Here is a 17,209-nt window from a genome sequence, read left to right on the forward strand (position 1 = left end):
CGGACACTTAGGGTCCGAGGCGGATGAATTACTCCCCGGCGCTGAGCCCGAAAGAGGTTTTCATACATATATTCTTCTCTTCATCGTTTTTTTTTTTTTTTTTTTAAAACAACTTGCCGAGGACTCAAAAATGATAGGAGGCCAAGAAAGCGAGTAACAATGGCTGCAAAGTTTCCTATTTGTTTATTTTGGAGACTTTCCTCCATTGATACTCCCTTCTTGGCAACTATATGTCATGGACTACGCATATATTAACCACATTTCCTTTCTATTTTTATCCGATGTGGGATAAAGAGCTTTAACCATAGGTCAAAACGCATGGTTTTTAATAACTTGCTTCCAACATTGCTTTGCATAAAAGCATAAAATTGCATAATCATAGTGCAATATGAAAATTTCTTTGCATAAAATTTTTCAAAATTTTTCCTTTGCATAAAAATTTCAATAAAAATTTCTTTGCATAAAAATTGCTAATGCATACTGCGACGCAAAATTGAATAATCATTGAATGATGGTATGGCCCCCATTTTTATGGAAAGAAACAAATAGAAGTAAAATAAAGTAAAGCATGGCTAACTGTGGGCTTACGCAGCCTTATTTGTAAAGAATTATTAATAAAATTGACAAACTTAACTAATGGAAATACTATTTAAGGTGTATTGCATTCTAAGGACGCGCAATGGGACGTCCGTCAGCTTCGGCCAAACGATATGCTCCCTTCCCTACTACTTCAGTAATCCTGTAGAGTCTGGTCCAATTAGGTTCCAATTTCTTTACATGAGCTGTCTCTTGCTTTAGAACCCAATCGCTTACCGCAAAGTTCCGGAATCTGACACGTTTGTTATAATTATTGCGCAGCTGCTGCTGATATGAAGCAAGCCTAATTGCTGCAGCATCCCTTTTCTCATCGAGGAGGTCGAGACTATGTTCGAGCTGCTGACTATTGTTTCCTTCAAGCAACAAGGATGTTCGAAGGGTTGGAATCGCCGCTTCGGTTGGAATCACTACTTCGGAGCCATAAGCCATGGCAAAGGGACTCTCCCCATGGGCCGCCGTGGTGTGGTTCGATACGCCCAAAGCACTTGAGGGAGATTCTCGTACCATTTCATTTTGAGTTTCTCCAATTTCTTCTTTAAACAACTGAAAATGGTCCGATTAGTTATTTCAGCCTGTCCATTCCCTTGTGGATGACTAACTGCAGCTAACTTTTGTATAATTCCATGCTCAGCAAAGAATTTTCTTGTACTTCTATTGTCGAGGTTCTTACCATTGTCCATCATAATGACTTTTGGCACCCCAAACAAGCAAATGATGTTGTTCCAAAGGAAACTTTTTACCTGCTCATGGGTCATACTTGAGTAGGCCTCGGCTTCTACCCATTTAGTGAAATAATCTATAGCCAGTAGCACGTACTCCTTTTGTTCCATAGTTTTGGGTAACGGGCCTACCATATCAATGCCCTATTGTGTGAATGGCCATGGATTTGTCATTGCGTGTAAATCTTCGGCAGGTTGATGCTTCATGGGACCGTGACGTTGACATTTGTCACACCTCTGAGTATACTCTTCTGCATTCTAGGCCAAGTACGGCCAGAAGTAACCTTGAGTCAGGACTTTATGCGCGAGGGATCTACCCCCAGAATGGTTGCCACAATCTCCGTCATGGATTTGTTTCAACACCACAAGAGCCTCAGTAGGGCTTAAACATTTCAGGTAAGGACCTGAAAATGACTTTCGGTATAACTGATTGTTAATGATGGCATATTTAGCTGCGGTGAGACGGAGCTTCCGTGCTTCGGACTTCTGGTCTGGAAGAACTCCATGCTTGAGGTAGGCTTCCAATGGATCAATCCAGCATGGTTCTCGAGGAATAACTGGAATCACCATTACTTCCTGTGGAGGATTAATGCTGGGCTTTTCCAGAACGTCAATCGGCACAATCCAAGTCAGATCTTCATTTGAGGATGATGCTGATGTGGCCAATTGATCTGCTTCGGCATTCTCAACACGAGGTACCTAATAGAATTTGATCTGATCGAATCCCCGTGTAACGTTCTCTACAGCTTCTTTATATGCTTTCATTCTTTCCTCTTTGGGATGGTACTGACCTGTCACTTGATTTATAACAAGCTGTGAGTCACTAAAAACCTTTAAGCAACGTACCTGAAGGCTGCTAGCCAATCGAAGACCAGCAAGTAATGCCTCGTACTCGGCCTCATTATTTGTAGCCGGGAACTTCAAACGGATAGATTGCTGCAGCTTGGTGCCTTCGGGTGTTGACATTACAACGCCTACCCCTACACTTGCTTGATTCAAGGAGCCATCAACTCGAAGTTCCCACTGTGGTTCAGGGTGTGCCGGCTCTTCGGGAGTATCTTCATACTCGAGAAGAAAGTCTGCTACGGCTTGTCCTTTTTGCGACACCCTTGGCTCATAAGTTATGTCGAAGGAACTAAGCTCGCTAGCCCACTTGGTAATTCTCCCAGATAAATCGGGCTTAAAGAGTATACCCCGTATAGGATAGTTGGTGAGTACCACAATGCTATGAGATTCAAAATAGTGCCGAAGCTTCCTCTTGGCATAGATCAAGGCTAAGATGACTTTTTCTGCTTTACTATATTGCGTCTCCGCATCTGTCATGGTCTTACTTGTGTAGAAGACTGGATATTGCCTCTTTCCTTCCTTTCTAATCAATGCTGCACTTGTCGCTATATTAGAAATTGCCAAATACATAATAAGAACCTCCTCAGGTTTTGGAGCGGATAGAATTGGTGGTTCAGCCATGTAACCTTTCAACCGACTGAGGGCCTCCTACTGCTGAGGTCCCCATATATCTTTATTCTTAGATCGTATAGCATCGAAGAATGGTTTGCACTTATCTAACAATCGGGATATAAACCGGCTGAGGGCTGTGATTCGACCAGTAAGAACCTACACCTCCCTGCGATTTTTTGGTTCCTGATTCTAGATGAGGGCCTTAGCTTGAGCCGGACTTACCTCTATCCCTCTTTTATTCACTATGTGGCCGAGGAATTGACCTGATGATACCACAAAGGAGCACTTGGATGGATTTAGCTTCATGTTGTACTTCTTCAAGGTATTGAAAACTTCCTGTAGATGCTTCGGATGATCTTCTTTCTTCACACTTTTAACCACCATGTCATCTATATATGCTTCAACTGTCTTTCCCAGCAGATTATCGAATATCTTGTTGACAAGGCGTTGATAAGTAGCTCCAGCATTCTTCAGTCCGAAGGGTATGACCCTGTAACAATAAGTCCCCTTTTCTGTAATAAAAGCCGTTTTTTCTTCATCTTTGGGGTTCATAGGAATTTGATTGTATCCCGAGTATGCATCTAGGAATGTCAGCCTCTCGTAGCCAGTGGTAGCATCAACCATCTGGTCTATCTTGGGCAGAGGGTAGTTATCTTTAGGGCAGGCTTTGTTGAGGTTGGTATAGTCTACACAAACCCTCCATTTTCCATTCTTCTTCACGTTCGACAACCACTATGGATATTGCACTTCTTGAATGAAACCTGCTTGCAACAATTTGCTCACTTCTTCAGCTATAATGTGATTGCGTTCAGGGGCAAACCTTCGGTGTTCTGCTTAACCGGTTTGAACTCCGGATCCACCTTCAGACTATGGCAGGAAACTAAGGGATCGATCCCTACCATGTCCGAGTGATCCCACGCAAAGGCATCTGCATTGCTCCGGATAATATCAATTAATGCCTCATTTTCTTCGGACGTGGAAGAAGATCCTAGATAAGTAACCTTCTGAGGGTCGCCAAGGATAACTTCCACGGCTTCGAGGGTCTCCTCTGTGGGCTTCGCAATTTCCTCTTCCTCCTTTACCTTAAGATACTTGGGCAGAAGGCTCTGTAATTGCTATTTGGGTCCAGTTTTGGAAACCACACCTAGTTGCTGTTGAGTCGACACCCTCTTCACCTCAACTTGTGTCAACATGTAGCATTCCTTCACTGCAACTTGATCGCCCCACAGATTAATTACTTCTTTCCCGTCCGGAGATAAGCACCGCATCACCTGGTGAAGGGTGGACGGAACTCCTCTCATCCGATGTATCCAGCCTCTTCCCATGATGAGATTGTAAGAAGGATGGATCTCTGTTAAAACAAAGTTCTCCTTCAGAGTCCTCTTCGCCTCGGTTACTGACAAGTCTATTACTCCAAGGGGATCTACTCTTGTGCCATCGAATCCCATCAACGGGCTGGAGGTAGGTTAAATAGATGATGACGGGATCTCTAACTGATCAAAGACCGTCTTTATGATTATGTTAGCGCTACTTCCTGGATCTACCAAAACCCTCTTGATCATACAATTAGCCACTAAAAGACTGATGACCAATGGATCCTCGTGGGGGAGTTGTACTCTGGATAGGTCGCCATCTCCGAATCCAATACTGATGCTACCCGAATTGATAGCATTGACCGAGGATATCTTCTTGAGCTTGTGGGTCGCCCTCAGTCTGGATCTGTACACCTCCTCGGACTCTTGATCATCTTCAGACCTGCCATGTATTGCATGGATGACTTTTACTTGCGTACCTTCTACCTTGCGGGGATAGACCTCGCAGGGCTTTGCACACTCCTTTGTCATGAGGTAATCCGTCAATTCACCTCTGGCGATCATATTCTCCACCTGTCACCTGAGGGATCTACAATCGTTGGTTGAATGCCCATAATCTCGATGATAAGCGCAATGCTTTCTTTTGTCCCTTTGCTCCAGGGGTTGCTTTATTGGCTGCAGAGTTGTGAACTTCGTCTTATTCTCTTGGAAGAGCCGAGCCAAGGTAGTTCGGAGAGGTGTAAATCCTTCCTCTACCCTTTGCCTTTTTTCAGGTGCCTGGGTGACCGGCGTTGAGGAACGTTGGCTTTTTTGAATCTTTGGAGTTGGAATTCTTTCTCGAGGCTTGTTTTCCACTGTCATGAGGGTGGCATGCTGCGCTCGGTGGGCTATATTTTCCTTAAGCCGAATGTAGATCTGGGCCCTGGCATTTAGAGTCTGCATGTCGGGAGGAGAATACTTGACTAAGGAAATATGGAACTTCGTCCCCTGAATTATCGTGAATTTAAATGTCTCTATAGCAGTTGCGGGATGACAATCCGCTATTTCTGAGGCCTCCATGTTGAATCTTGACAAGAAATCTTGCAATGTTTCCCCCCTTTTCTGCCTTACGGTGAAGAGGCTGGCAATGCTCTTCTTTTGTTTCTTATTTCCGCAATACTGTGCCAAGAACATGGTGCATAGAGTTACATAATCCGGGATGGACTTATGCGGTCTATTCTTGAACCACTCTAATGCTGCTCCTGTCAAACTGGTAGGAAAAACTCTGCACATCCAATGGTCATTACGATCATCCAAAGCCATCTTTTGAGCGTAATGATCTAGGTGCCAAGAAGGATCCCCTATTCCATCAAACTGGGTGAAAGTAGGCATGGTGAATTTCTTGGGCCTCTCAACCAGATACACATCGTCAGTGAAAGGAGTTTTGACTAAGGAATTTTTGTGTTCTCCAGCCATCTCAGCAGGTGTCTGAATCTTCAGGAGTCTCTTCTCGTCAAAGGCATCCTGAACACCTGCACCATCTGGGATTCCATTAGACCATACTGTAAGTTTATGGCTGGATTCGACTTGTTCATCCTGTGTGCGACGAGGGACGTTATTTGAAGCCGCAGCCTCGGATCTTGCCTTCCGTTGTTGCTGAACCTCATTCGGCTGAGCCTCATTGGGTCGTGCCCCATTAGATGGAACCCCATTAGGCGGAAGTCCAGTAATCGGAGGAATATTCTGACTAGGGGGTGCTGCTGTGTCACCCACTGGTGGCGGTGGTGCCAACTGAGCCAGCGTCGTTTGCAGAGTGTTATTCTGCTGTTGAAGCATGGCGATCTGAGCCATGCTTGCTTCGTTTGCCTGACGAAGTACGTCAAACTGGTGTAGAAACTCTTCACGCATCTTTTGCATCAACTCCGTCTGTTGATCTGCTGAAGATCCTCCGTTCGACATTCTGGATGGTAGCTGCAGGATTCACTTGTGAAACAAAAACAAGAGTGGGAATATATTTACACACGTTTCCCACAGACGGCGCCAAAGTGTAAGTGCAAAATTTCGTTCAACCAATAATGATTGGGAAAAATAAAACAACTCACTCAATAAACAATAAAAATAAACAAGAACAGTGTATAGAGAGCTGTAGAATTGCTTGATTCCTTTATTGGAGGTCTAGGTCTCTATTTATATACAAAAGTTTGAAGAATTATGGTAGGACTCGCGTTGCTTGTCCTCTAATTCTTTCCATATATCAATTTCTTTACAAATAGAATTCTTTCCTTTTTATAATTCGTCCCTTACTAGATTTTCCTTACACAGAACTTGCTTCCTTTGGTGAATCCTTTTCCTTGCAGGACCGGCTCCTTCTTTAAATGGATTTGGGCCGCATTTAACTTGGTCCACATGACTGCTGGCATCTTGATTCGAGCTTTAGTAAAGCTGGTAGTTAGATAACAATAGTTTTGGGCTAATGACTAACTCAACTTGAGCTTTTAACGAGATGGGCTTTCAACTTAACCGAAGATAAAGTTATATTTATGATAACGTGAACTGCTCTTATTGGAGGGAGATTTTTCCCTCTACAATATATTTAAAGAAAATAAAATAATTTTTATAAAACTCTAACACAAATTTCCTGTTTTATTATTATGAATAATAAAAAAAAAATTTAATTGAGATAAAAAGAGATTTTAAAAGAGTTTCTATAAAACTCTAACATAAATTACCTATTTATCAATTTATTATGAGTTTTTTTAATAAAAGAAAATCTAATTAGACAGCAATTATTAATATAAAAAATATTTATTAATTGATATAGAAAGTAAAATAATTTTTCTAAAACTTTATCACATATAACCTATTTATTATGAATATATTTAAAGAAAATAAAATAATTTCTATAAAACTGTATAACAAATTAGCTATTTTATTTTCTTTAAAACTTTATTACATATAACCTGTTTTTATCAACTTAATATGAATTTTTTAATAAAAGAAAATAAATTAGACAAGGATATATATATTTTTTTTAAAAAATAATTTTTTAAAAGAGTTTCTTTAAAACTTTAACACAAATTACCTATTTATCTATTTATTATGATTTTTTTTAATAAAAGAAAATATAATTAGACAATAATTATTTATATAAAAAATATTTATTAATTGATATAAAAATTCAATAATTTCTCTAAAACTCTACCTCAAATCACCTTTTATTATGAGTTTTTTTAATAAAAGAAAATCTAATTAGACAATGATATATTTAGGAAAAATAAAATAATTTCTATAAAACTCTAACACAAATTAACTATTTTATTTTTAATAAAACTGTATCACATTAGAAAAGGATATATTCAAAGAGTTTCTATAAAACTCTAACATAAATTACCTATTTATCTGTTTATTATGAATTTTTTAAGAAAAAAAATCTAATGAGACAGGATTATTAATATAAAAAAATATTTATTAATTGATATAAAAATAGTTTTTAAAAGAGTTTCTACAAAACTGTAACAGAAATTACCTATTTATCTATTTATTATGAGTTTTTAATAAAGGAAATCTAATTAGATAAGAATTATTAATATCAAAAATATTTATTAATTAATATCAAAAATTAAGTAATTTTTCAAAAGAGTTTCAAATCATTATTAAAACAATTAAAAAAATAGGTAAAATAGGTAAAATAGGTAATTGTTTAATAAAATAATTACCAAATAATAAAATAAGTTACAAAACATTCATCACGTGCATGGCACATGCCTTTTCCTTATATATATATAGTGGCATAGTTAGGATTTGAATTCAAAGGCATAGTGGAATTTTATTATCATTTTTTTAAAATAATAATATGAAGAAGAAAAAGGGAAAGAAAAATGAAATTTGAAGGAAACAAATTAAAGCATGATTAAATAAGGGGAATTTAACCTTTTTAAAAAGATAATTAAAGAAATTTAAAGTGTGAAAGAGAAAAAATAGAAAAAGTTCAAAATTTTATTGAAAACTAATAATTTTAGGGGGACATAATATACAAATTTATATATATATGTGTGTGTGTGTGTAAAAAATAAAATAAAATAAAAACCATATATATACATAGGACGCGCCAGGGAGGCATTCCCCCTGGGTACACACTGACTTCGCCCCTATACATATATATATATACTAGTAAAAGGTATACGCGATGTACGTGTTGAATATTTTGTAACTTATCGATATATTCGTTGTATGATATTGTCAGATATTAAATGAATTCATATTAATAATGTTTAGAGAATAATAATTGTTATCTTAAAAGAAATAAAATAAGGTTTTCCATTGATAAATGATATATTAGAAAATTCGAAAGGGTACCAACGATGTTTAGATTGTAATAATTGTCATCTCAAAAGAAGCAAAATATATTAGAAAATTCGAAAGGTACTTAAAAGGTACCACAAATTATAACTATAATTTTATGAATTCCTAAACTATAACTATTTGAAAATAAAATTTTTCCTAAATTATTTATTTCTCAATCTTTATCTTTTTTTGTATATCTCATTTCTTCATGAAATGAATCATTTTCAAGTATCAATTTTTTTTTAATTCTTCCACTACAAAATAAGTTTTCTTGACTTGTTGTTGAGTATTGTCTATCTTCACAAGAAAAATAAAAGATTTTCCTTTACAACTTGTCACTTTGTTGGTGAATTCATCCATGTCCTGCAAAAAGAACAAATATACTTTAGAGCTATTGAGAATTTAGAGCTATTGAGAAATTCAAGTAAGTAATTTTTTTTATTTAATTAAAATTTTTAAAAAATTACCTCAATTTGTAATTGTAATAAATCATTTAGTGAACAATTTATTAATGTTTGGCAATCATTGAACACTGTTAGGGTTGCAAGTGTTGCAATATGTTCTATACTTCGCACTTTAATTATCATCATGAATCTGCGCATGAGTAAGGAGAAAGAATCATGTATTTGTAATATTATTAAACCATTCAAATATAATAATAATGATCAGGTTTTAAGATATAATAATACTTTTTGAAAGCATTTTGGGTCTGTTGTCTTGCATCGAGGATAATATATTCTATCTTTTTCAACTTTAATTTTCTTGTTACATTTCTCACACACGTCGTACCACGGTTCGCGGTCATTAACGACCTTTGCAATTGTTACTTCGAAAGAGTAATTTTTTTCCTACAAGTTGTGCAACAAAATATAACTTCTCAATATATAAATTGAATATAAAAATTTAATACACAATTAAGGAAGATTAAGAAATATACTCAAATTTAATACCTCAAAGGACATTGTAAATTTTCCTATTATGTCTTGAAGTTTGACTTTTTCAGCACCATTAAATTTTTGATCTTTTGTACTGGAAATCAAACTTCTTATATTGGCTTATTTCAGGACGAAAGCATGCAAAAGTGTGTAGTGTGGCCAAGTTTAAATTTAGAGATTACCACTACCACTTCTAACTATAAATATAGCTAGGGTGAGTAGGGATCATTCCAAGGGAAATTGGGTGTATTATGCTTAGAAATCAAAGTTGGATTAGTAGGTCGAGTGATCAAAGATGTTTTATTTGGTTAATTAAACTACAATGTCAATTAAATGAATACAAGGTAAAATAATTGAAGTAGAGTAAAATGTAGAGAGTATAAGAGAGGGATCTTGGGACTTAGAGGTTACCACTAAACACCACATTCCTAGACACTCAATGTGTAATGAATGAGGGGGAATATGTGTTGCAATATTAGTGTGTGTCATTGATTGAATCAACAAGCATGGATAACTAAGCAAGTATATATTGTCTAAACAAACTAGTGAATAGCAAAACATATCAAATTAAGCCATTATTCCTTTCTTTAAGTCCACAACCAATACACATCATCAAATTAGATAAATATATTACTTGCATTTATAAGCATGGAATATTAAACAACAAGTATGGATTGTCCTCCCATTTAAGAAAGTAAGGTAACAACACTACAATTAAGCTAAGGACATGAAAATTAAGTTAAGTAAGCTAAAGAAGAAGCACAATCCATCAAGAAATGAGTATGAACCATCAAACAAACCACAAGAATATTCCATTAAAACACCACGCTTTGACAATCACTAGATTCATAGCATTAACACACATAAACATGCATCAATATCACAAAATTTAGAGATAAACACATGAACATCTATTCTAGCATACATAGATATATGAATAGAATGAAATGATCAATTGGTAGTATTAAATCACACAAATCATTGTAGAAACAAGATTCATATAAAAATCAAATGTCAAGACAAGAATTATAACACAAATCCCCTCAAAATACAAAACATCAAAGTCTAAGAGGCATGCTTAGGGCTATCTCTAACCCCAAGAGAATGGTTTAGCCACTCATTGATGTAGTCATCCAACCCTCAAGGGCCATCTCTATGGTAGGAATGATCTTCTTCTCCTTGATGGAAACCCTAAATAAGTGGAAGAACTCCCAAATGGAGTGTCTCTCTCTAATCTCTAGACTCCTCCCACCTTTCTTTTGTTTGGTTCCTTTCTCTAAGATTGTATCTCCTCTTTTGTAAAATGGCTCAAAATCCTTATATAGGTAGCTCAAGGGTCATACCCAATGGTCAGACTTCATACACTAGGACCTCCAAATGATTACACCACGAGCACACCTTTTAATTGGCTGGAACTCTATTTTTCTCGCACTTGAAGAGGTTCGATCGATCATAAGGATGGTCAGATCAATCGAACCATGGCGACGCCTTTTTGGAATAACACAAATCTGAGATATTTTTGGGATATTTTGGGAAAAGGACAAAAGTGGTAGGTGAGGATAAGATCAAAGAAGTTCGATCGATCGAAGAATTGTTGGATCGATCGAAGATGGGAATTTCCTGAGAATAAGGACAAGAGGCTCGATCCATCTTGGCATGGTTGGAACGATCGCTGTGAGATTGATCTGAGCTTAGTATGACCGATCGAAGATCCCTGTTTTCCACCACTTTGCTTCCACTTTGCTCATTTCTTCCATTAAGCTTGAAATTGCATCTTTTATGCTTTAATTCAGCTGGATTAACTTATTTTGGGGATAAGTGCCTGAAAAGGAAAATAATATGAAATTAGATTAAAACAAGAAAATAAAATAGGATAAGGTCCTAAAATACCCAAGCTTAAAGGGGTTTAAATTCGCACTTTTCAGCGCTCATCACATATATTTGTTATTAATATTTTCTTTGGACCTGTCCACATATAAATTATCTTGTAAAATAATTAAATAAATAAAATAGAAAAACATATTCTCTTTCTACAAATAGTGTAGATTTTGCACCAAGAAGTCTACAATATATATATATATATATATATATATATATATATATATATAAACAAATATCATCTGACATATATGTTTAGTTATATACGAAGATGCTCAAAGAAAAAGATTACATATAACTTTATGAATATATATATAATGTAAAAGCAGTTAGAATAAATAACGAACAAATATCTTAATGCTTTGACACTTTCAATATCCATATTAATTTGCAATGTAGATCCTTTTTATGTTTAAAGAGACACACCTGGAATATAACATTGTTATTTGTAAAGTTTGTTATTATAGATTTAGTTAATAATATATAATATAAATAATATCAATTTGTATGATAATTTACCTTTGTAGGTGTTGATTGCCATATGTGTAACTGTCTTTTCTATATTAGTTCCATGATAAAGTTTCTTTCATTCTCAGCAAAATCCTCCCATAACGTCAAAGTAGTTGTCCTTGAACTGTAATAAAGATTAATTACTTTAGTCATTATATTATATTGGCAAAATTATGATCGTACATGTAATATAGTAATGACGTACCTCATATCCATTATAATGACTTCCCTTTTTTTGTTGTGCCTTTGTTGTTCTTCTTACATATGTCCAATGAAGGAGATACCTCAATAACAATTCCCAAAGCATCTAGCCGGATTAAAATAAAATAAAAATTTTTAATTTTAATTTTAATTTTTTTATATATGTACAAGAGAGAACATATATATGGAGAGTTTAGAATTAAACGAAAACTAACCCATATTTTCTTTTGCATCAATGTACTTGTTCAGCTTCTTGAAGTCTACAAAATTAAATTTTATTGTTTCTAAGCTTACTACTTCAAGTTTCTCAACTTCAATTGAGGTGTTATTAAGAAACTTTAATTCATACTCCTTGTGCACGCTCTTATACATTAGAAATTCTGTATGTCTTGTGAAGTAATAGTGAATCACTGAATTTGGTGGCGAGTTTGTTAAATAAGACACCATGAATTTGTGTTCCCTGAAAGAGTAAAAAAGATGTGTAAATGGATTAATAAGATCATTAAATAACAATGTTGCTATACAAATATAGATGCATTTAATGAAACTAACAAAAGTAACCGATGGTATACTTACATCATCATCCATTAGAACTACTTTCAACATTGTTCCTGATGTGTATTCGTCGATTGCTCTTTGAAGTACAACTACTTTTATTGTCGATTCTGTTTTTAAACTAACAAGTGAATTTATTAAGTCAAAGCTTTGGTGACCTTTCTTCATTTTCATGATTGTTTCTGCATGATTAAAAGAAAAAAAAAAATTTAGGTTAAAGAAAATAAAAATTAAAATAAAATTGTGAAATAAGAATGATTGAGTATCAAAATAGAAATGAAAAAAAAAAAAAAAAAAAAAATACATCAATGGTAAGTTAAATCGAAATTAATATTTTTTTATGTTTTTAAAGGAATAAAATTATGAGTGAGAGATTTAAATATTGTAATAACTCGTAGCGAATGTGGGTTATCTTTACCTTTCAAACAATGCAAAATAATTTTGGAATGGGAAAGCATGGATATTAATGTGGATGTATCCTTACCTTTCAGACTGGAGAACCTCTTTATAGATCGACAACATTTTTAGTGTATGTACCACCTTTAATGATTGTTTGATCCTTCTTAACAAGTACTTTAGTAGTTGACATTGAAGTTTGTAATACCCCTAATTTCAAAAGGATAGTCCTGGTATTTAATTTATTGCTTTTGTTTTTTTTTTTTTTTTTTCTTCTTTGGTTTGATTTACTTGTTTTAATTGTTTAGTTGCATTTGTTTACTTGTTTTCATTTACTTGATTTACTATATTTAATTGTTCTGTTTTACTTAGTTGTCGTAATTGTTGTCATAATTGGTTGTTTTAATTTATTTCTTTAATTATATTAATTTGAGTTAATGGGATTTAATAAGGAATTAATGTGATTTAATAATTTAATTATTTTAAGTTAAATTAAATTTATTTGGATTTAGTTAGTTTGCAACGTGACTATAGTTTTATAGGGTTTATAGTTTTCATAGGCAGCCGATATTGTATAACCTAGGTTTGCCTATGGGCCGAAGTATATATGGATTAGGGTTTAATGTTTAAGGTTATAAATAGGCTTATATGGTGGTTTAGGGTCTAAAAAGAAACAAAACAAATCCGTTGGTATCTGTGGAGGCATAGAGGAAACAGGGAGGGAGAGAGCAAACAGAGAGTTTTACCGGAGAACTTGGGAAGAACTGTCGGTGTAAGGCAAGTTTTATATCTAACTCAATCTCTTTGGCTTGTGTTCTTTACATCTCTATTACAATCTCAGGATGATATAAACTTAAATTAATTTGGTTTAACTTAGTTTCCATGTTAATTGGTTTTAAAAACTGTATGTGTTTTGGTATGTGTAATCTGTTCGTTTTGAAACTGTTTTTGCTTGTTCTTGTTCTGGATGAATTTAATTAACAAGTAGTGAATTTAAATAACTTTAGAGCACCTTAGGACTTAGTTTTAACCAGTAGGGAAGTTGGTTTGGAGGAACAAAGTAGCCGAATACTGCCGGAGTGGAAGGAGACGACGAACAGGGGAGGAACAAGTTCACCAAAATGCAGAGCAGGCTCCACCATGTGTGAAGCCGGCTCAAGGATCAGTGGAGGCAGCTCCACTATGGGTGGAGGCGGGTCCACCACAATTGGAGGTGGCTCAAATGTTTAGGGAGCCGGCTCCTTCAACAGTTTTCAGTTTTTCGCCTTTTCAGTGATGGTTTTGGCTACGGGTTTCAGAATTTGGTGTTTTCAGATGTTATTAGGAGCTGTGCAGGGATGTTTCAGTAGCATCTAAGTCCTATTAAAAATTCTGAGGGTGTGATAATACATAATAAATTACAAAGAAATCGGTAGATTTAAACCGTTATAGTTTCAAGTGAACTTGTGGATTGTTTGTGGAGGCAGAGGATTTTAAATGCATAACCCTATGAGTTACAATTTATCTAGGAATGGAAATATTGTTTAATCATATTGCTGTAATTTAAATTAATCATATTAGATTACAGCATGATTATATTTATAAGTGACAGTAAGACACTTTTAAGGAAGTTTACATGGTTGAAATTTTGTAAGACGATTCAAGTTGATTAATTTTAAATTAGCGATTGAAATAGGAGTTTGACTTGAAAGTCATATAATAGTGGTATGAGACTAAGCCTGTTAACTAATATAAATTCAATTAATGCTTAATAAGAAACTAGTTGATATTTACCAAGAACTGTTTATATCAACTTATGGAATGTTGTGGAGTAATCACAAGTAAGCATGTATATACTATTGTTGTTACAATTATGCTTATTGTGAGTTATAGAATGATTATATTTATTTCTCTACGTTTTAAATTGTAGAGAATTATATACTGGATGTATTAAACAAGCATGCTATTTATATATTCTTGTAATGCTTATATTGGATATGTTGATATTTACTGTCATTGATATTATCAACACTGGATGGATGGATTGTATGCACCGGTATGGGACGGTGACATACTAGGGGGATTAGCAAAACTGCTAAGCCCTACCTACTTTAGATTAAGGGATGGATTAACTACAAAAGTTAAATCCTACCTGTATTTTGTGTCAGATCACTAAATAGTTGAGTGACACTCTTGGTTTGGAATGGATTTTAAATATAAATTATTAGAAGGATGGGTCTAGATGATAGCTATCTTAACTTCTGTAATAGCAACTGTTGGAACTTAAATACTAGGAGGATTTGAGTTTAATACTAGATCGGTTTTGTGGAACACTATAATTCGAGCATGTCTACATACATACTGTGAATATTGTTTTGATGCTTACATTATCACAAATTAGTATCAACTGTGAAGGTTAGGATTTTGTGATACATACCCTACATATCTGTATGTCATTTGTAAGGTGTTAAATAGAAGTTTTAATTAATTCTGTCTTTATATCAGACTAAAGGGAACAACTTAAATTGGGCATGTATATGTTGTTGTTGTGACCCTGTTTATCAATGCTTATTTTATCACTGCTAACATTGAATGTTGGATGTTGGAATTTAGTTGATATATACTTGATTTATTGGTATTATTGACTACTGGAGGATTGGAAAGTAGGCACCGGTATGGGACGGTGGTATACTAAGGATGGGTTTGGTTTTTAAAACAATACCATTACCCACCTACTTGAAATAAGGATGGGATTAACTAAAAGTTAAGTCCCGTGGATTTGTATTGTCATGGCAACTACTTGTTGAGCGGCAATACCAGGGATTTTGGATGGATTTTATATATGTACTGTTATGGTGCCTCGGTATGAGCTTAAGCCTCAGGACCGATGGCTAGGGAGCGTTTATGCATCGGGATGTGTAGCTGGCTACGATGGTTGGAGGTATACCCTGTTTAGGTATAGGTACATATGCCCACTTCGTGTGCGTTTTAGCATGTTACCTCTATTCAGGTTGAGACCGGCCTGTAGTCCAGTGAGAGTCCTTTAGTGTGACTATATATATATTTACGGACTATTAGCTATTGTTGAATTGTTTAGGATGTACATGCGTATCGGGCCTCTGTTTGGATTGTAGTAGTATAGAACTTGCGCATGAGCCTGACCCACTTCTATTTTTTTCAGGTACACGACAGTTCTAGGCTTAGACGTGTTCGTGCTGAGTAGAGGTCTCTATTCACTCTTCTGACTATGTAGGGCTCTCTCTATAGTTTTATTTCTGGACGTTTATTACAGTTATTCTATCTTCCGTTTGGATGTTTAATAGTGGTCCACTAGAGATGGATTCCCAAGTTGTAAATTGATGGAGTTTTGGAGTTTGGGTTTGATGGATTTTAATAATTATAATATTTTGCGGATTCTATTTTTAGTTCCTTCCAGCTTTAATTTCATTTCTTAATTTATTTTGTATTCCGTGTTCATTATAAAATATTAATTGTTTGATATTCCCTCGGATTTAGGCCTGGGCCTGATCAACCCGTGTCTCGGATCCGAGGGGTATCACACATATTGGGAATCCGGTTCACTTTCAATGAAGCTTGAAATGATTTATTTTATAGATATGACAATTGAAGTATTTATATGAACTATGATGTTAATGCATGGGAAAAAGAAGGATGTTTAGCCATTTTGTTGTTCAAGGCCACATATACACACGGTAGTCTTCATAGTGATTCCGTCTCCAATATTCTCTATGTTTTGAGTTGCGTTTGAGCTTCGTGCATTTTTGTGCACCATGGTCGATATTTTTGGGTAGCATTCCAATTATTGTCATTTCATTGAGTACCTCATTTTGGTTTTGCTATGGGAGTAGCAAAATGTAAGTTTGGGGGTGTGATAAGTATCGAATATTGCATATTCAAGCGCCCTTATTTGTATTAGTTAAGTCCATTAGTTGGTTTTATTGTATAGATTTTTTCCAGTTCCTCGTTTTGTGTATTTTCAGGTTTGCCTCCCAAAAAGAAATAAAGTGGAGGTTTTGGAAGCTTTTTGAAGAATAAGTCATTCCGGGCCTTTGCTTCATATGATTTCCCAGAAGAAATTGCTGAATTGGGCTCATAAAGGCTTTTTATAAGATAAAAGGGCAGAAGATGGACTCAATGATCACATCCACGATCAAAAAGAAAATGAATCAATAACAATCCCAGTGGTTCGACTTACCCATCCAATAGCCCTATTTTACAATGATTTGTGCTATTGCAAATGGTTGATTATTATTGGTAGTCAACGAGACCGAATCATCAATTATATCGAAAATCAAAGAGATGTCTTTAGCTTTTAACTGCTTAC

The 17,209-nt window shown here is 35.1% G+C and overlaps 4 protein-coding genes across 4 annotated transcripts; all 4 read right to left on the reverse strand.

Annotated features, from left to right (window-relative positions):
* Positions 1-584: 584 nt before the first annotated feature.
* Positions 585-1,104, reverse strand: LOC132301603 (uncharacterized). Its single transcript, XM_059798845.1, has 2 exons — positions 730-1,104; positions 585-593 (listed from the first exon to the last, which is right to left on the reverse strand). Exons 1-2 carry the CDS (start codon positions 1,102-1,104, stop codon positions 585-587), a joined length of 384 nt encoding a protein of 127 aa, XP_059654828.1.
* A 470-nt stretch (positions 1,105-1,574) lies between these two features.
* LOC132301604 (uncharacterized) lies at positions 1,575-2,783 on the reverse strand. The gene is made up of 2 exons (XM_059798846.1): positions 2,163-2,783; positions 1,575-2,015 (listed from the first exon to the last, which is right to left on the reverse strand). Exons 1-2 carry the CDS (start codon positions 2,781-2,783, stop codon positions 1,575-1,577), a joined length of 1,062 nt encoding a protein of 353 aa, XP_059654829.1.
* A 1,457-nt stretch (positions 2,784-4,240) lies between these two features.
* On the reverse strand, positions 4,241-4,651 carry LOC132301605 (uncharacterized). The gene has a single exon (XM_059798847.1). The coding sequence runs from the start codon at positions 4,649-4,651 to the stop codon at positions 4,241-4,243; it is 411 nt and encodes a 136-aa protein (XP_059654830.1).
* A 12-nt stretch (positions 4,652-4,663) lies between these two features.
* Positions 4,664-6,025, reverse strand: LOC132301607 (uncharacterized). Its single transcript, XM_059798848.1, has one exon. It carries the CDS (start codon positions 6,023-6,025, stop codon positions 4,664-4,666), a length of 1,362 nt encoding a protein of 453 aa, XP_059654831.1.
* Positions 6,026-17,209: the final 11,184 nt, after the last annotated feature.

Source organism: Cornus florida, unplaced genomic scaffold (assembly GCF_030987335.1).
Source record: "Cornus florida cultivar Cherokee Brave unplaced genomic scaffold, ASM3098733v1 CherokeeBrave_3.0.0_Hap2_Chr03, whole genome shotgun sequence".
NCBI classification, from domain to species: Eukaryota; Viridiplantae; Streptophyta; class Magnoliopsida; order Cornales; family Cornaceae; genus Cornus; species Cornus florida.

Bases quoted from the DNA above. Each gene is read 5' to 3' on its own strand.
- LOC132301604 (XM_059798846.1), bottom strand. From the start codon at position 2,783: ATGGCTGAACCACCAATTCTATCCGCTCCAAAACCTGAGGAGGTTCTT. The intron at 2,016-2,162 runs GTACGTTGCTTA...AAATTCTATTAG, and splicing joins GATTGGCTAGCAGCCTTCAG to GTACCTCGTGTTGAGAATGC.
- LOC132301603 (XM_059798845.1), bottom strand. From the start codon at position 1,104: ATGGTACGAGAATCTCCCTCAAGTGCTTTGGGCGTATCGAACCACACC.
- LOC132301607 (XM_059798848.1), bottom strand. From the start codon at position 6,025: ATGTCGAACGGAGGATCTTCAGCAGATCAACAGACGGAGTTGATGCAA.
- LOC132301605 (XM_059798847.1), bottom strand. From the start codon at position 4,651: ATGATCGCCAGAGGTGAATTGACGGATTACCTCATGACAAAGGAGTGT.